The 2,087-nt window shown below is 38.6% G+C and overlaps 1 protein-coding gene across 1 annotated transcript; it reads right to left on the bottom strand.

Annotated features, from left to right (window-relative positions):
• Positions 1-463: 463 nt before the first annotated feature.
• LOC123542986 (uncharacterized) lies at positions 464-1,316 on the bottom strand. The gene is made up of 2 exons (XM_045329080.2): positions 1,246-1,316; positions 464-1,071 (listed from the first exon to the last, which is right to left on the bottom strand). Exons 1-2 carry the CDS (start codon positions 1,265-1,267, stop codon positions 464-466), a joined length of 630 nt encoding a protein of 209 aa, XP_045185015.2. The 5' UTR covers positions 1,268-1,316.
• Positions 1,317-2,087: the final 771 nt, after the last annotated feature.

Raw genomic sequence — 2,087 nt, forward strand, 5'->3', positions numbered from 1 at the left:
CCAACAAATACTCGTATTTTGTGAAGAATGTGCGTTCATTATATGGCTGGATACGATCTTCTGTCATTTCCTGTGCAGACTCCTTGTCTTCTCCGTCCTGTATAAACTGATTATACAATTTGTCGTATTTATTGTCGTTACAGTCTATAGCTTTTTTCCAGAGGGATAGATAAGCCTGATTTTCTTCAACGTTATCTCCCATTTCATCATCACTGCTGTCGTCTATTTTTCTTTTCTTTGGTTGCGTAGTATCGTTATTTTCTGCACACCACCTTCGTTTTACATGTCTCTGTACATCGTGCGAAGAGTCAAACAAAAGTCCACAATCGTCGCAAGCGTTCGTATTTTCAGCCATAATTTCACTATTATTTCCTGGGATGTCTACAGTTTGAATTCCGACTGACAAATGATTTAAATCTGATTGTTGCTCGCCTTTTATACAATTTTGGCCTGGATCTGTCATCTATTGGTCAGTTTCTGTCAGGCTTTCGTTGTTCGTAGATTTTCTGTCTATCCACATTAAATAATATTTCAGTCTGGCATGTTCCGGTGTAAATGGTTTTAGATCCACCAATAGAAAGCCATAGGGCTGTTTAGTTGCTTTCTCAAACTTCTTTAAAAAGTATTCAGTTTTACCAGGGTACATCTGTCTCGCTAATGTGATCATAGATTGTTTGTCCACTGGATTATTGAACATTACAAGATAATGACAGTTTCTTCTCAGTGTCGGATCCTTGCTGGCGTATAGGTTTTGATTGATGGAAATCACCGACAAGGATCGGTGATGCGATCCCTCCGTGAATAAATCTGTGATTCTTTTGTCCTTTCCAGCCTCTGACATCATATCGTCCAGAATTAGCAAGTTATTTAACTTTGTGTCAAAATACTCGTCTTCGTTTATGTCGGATGGAATGCCTTGGTAGAATTTCACCTCGGGGTAAACTGTGCTTTGTATTTCCCCATACATTGGTTGCCACCTCTTGTACAGCCACACTATTCTTTGTACACCAGGCTTAATTCTGTAGATATGATTTTGCAGCAATTCCTTTACAAATGTTGTCTTTCCACATGCTGAAAAGGAATAAGTTTCTGCATTACAAATGTTCGAGTAAATAGACTAGTATTAGCAAAATTATAGGGCAAAAACAAGGATATACATTAAGGTTATATTCCCACTGGTAAACACTTTGGGAACGTAAATAAATGTTTATAAAATTCAGCAAACACTGAAAACAAAATATATACCTGTGGGACCAGAAATCATCATGGTAAAAGGATGCTGTAGAATAGTTGGTTTAATTTCCTACGGTCCTCCCAGAAGCGCTCCGTGCGGAGCACCTCCCGGCGCTGTCTGTGACACGTCTTGTGGAACTCCTTGCGGAGCTCCCTGTAAGGGAGCTCTCGGCGCTCCCAAATGCGCTCCCGACGCTCCTTGCGGAGCTCCCTGTAAGGGAGATCTCGGCCCTCCCAAATGCGCTCCCGGCGCTCACTGTGACCCTCCTTGAGGCGTTCCCGTTGCCAATTTAGGCGTATGAGTTGAAATTCTTAAGTGCTCGTCTCCTTTTAGATGTTTGTTTCTATTATGCCGCATCATGTTGTATCTACTACAAAATGTTACACCGCACTCAAGACAGTTAATTCTATCCATCTTTACACTGCGACGTCTGTGATGAAACTGGCTCAAGTGTATAATAAATACCGTATTAAAATATATTTGCAATGTTAAAATGAAATCAGTCTTTATTACGTACCAATCAATCTTGAAATGAAAATTTTGTTTCTTGATTGTATTGAATAATTCTTCTGATTATGGTTTAAATACTTATGCACTCATAACAAAATTTTCATTTTAAGATTGATTGGTACGTAATAAAGACTGATTTCATTTTAACATTGCAAATATATTTAAATACGGTATTTATTATACACATGAGTCAGTTTCATCACAGACGTCGCAGTGTAAAGATGGATAGAATTAACTGTCTTGAGAGCAATGTAACATTTTGTAGTAGATACAACATGATGCGGCATAATAGAAACAAACATCTAAAAGGAGACGAGCACTTTAGAATTTCAACTCATACGCC

The sequence above is a fragment of the Mercenaria mercenaria genome, chromosome 15 (assembly GCF_021730395.1).
Source record: "Mercenaria mercenaria strain notata chromosome 15, MADL_Memer_1, whole genome shotgun sequence".
NCBI classification, from domain to species: Eukaryota; Metazoa; Mollusca; class Bivalvia; order Venerida; family Veneridae; genus Mercenaria; species Mercenaria mercenaria.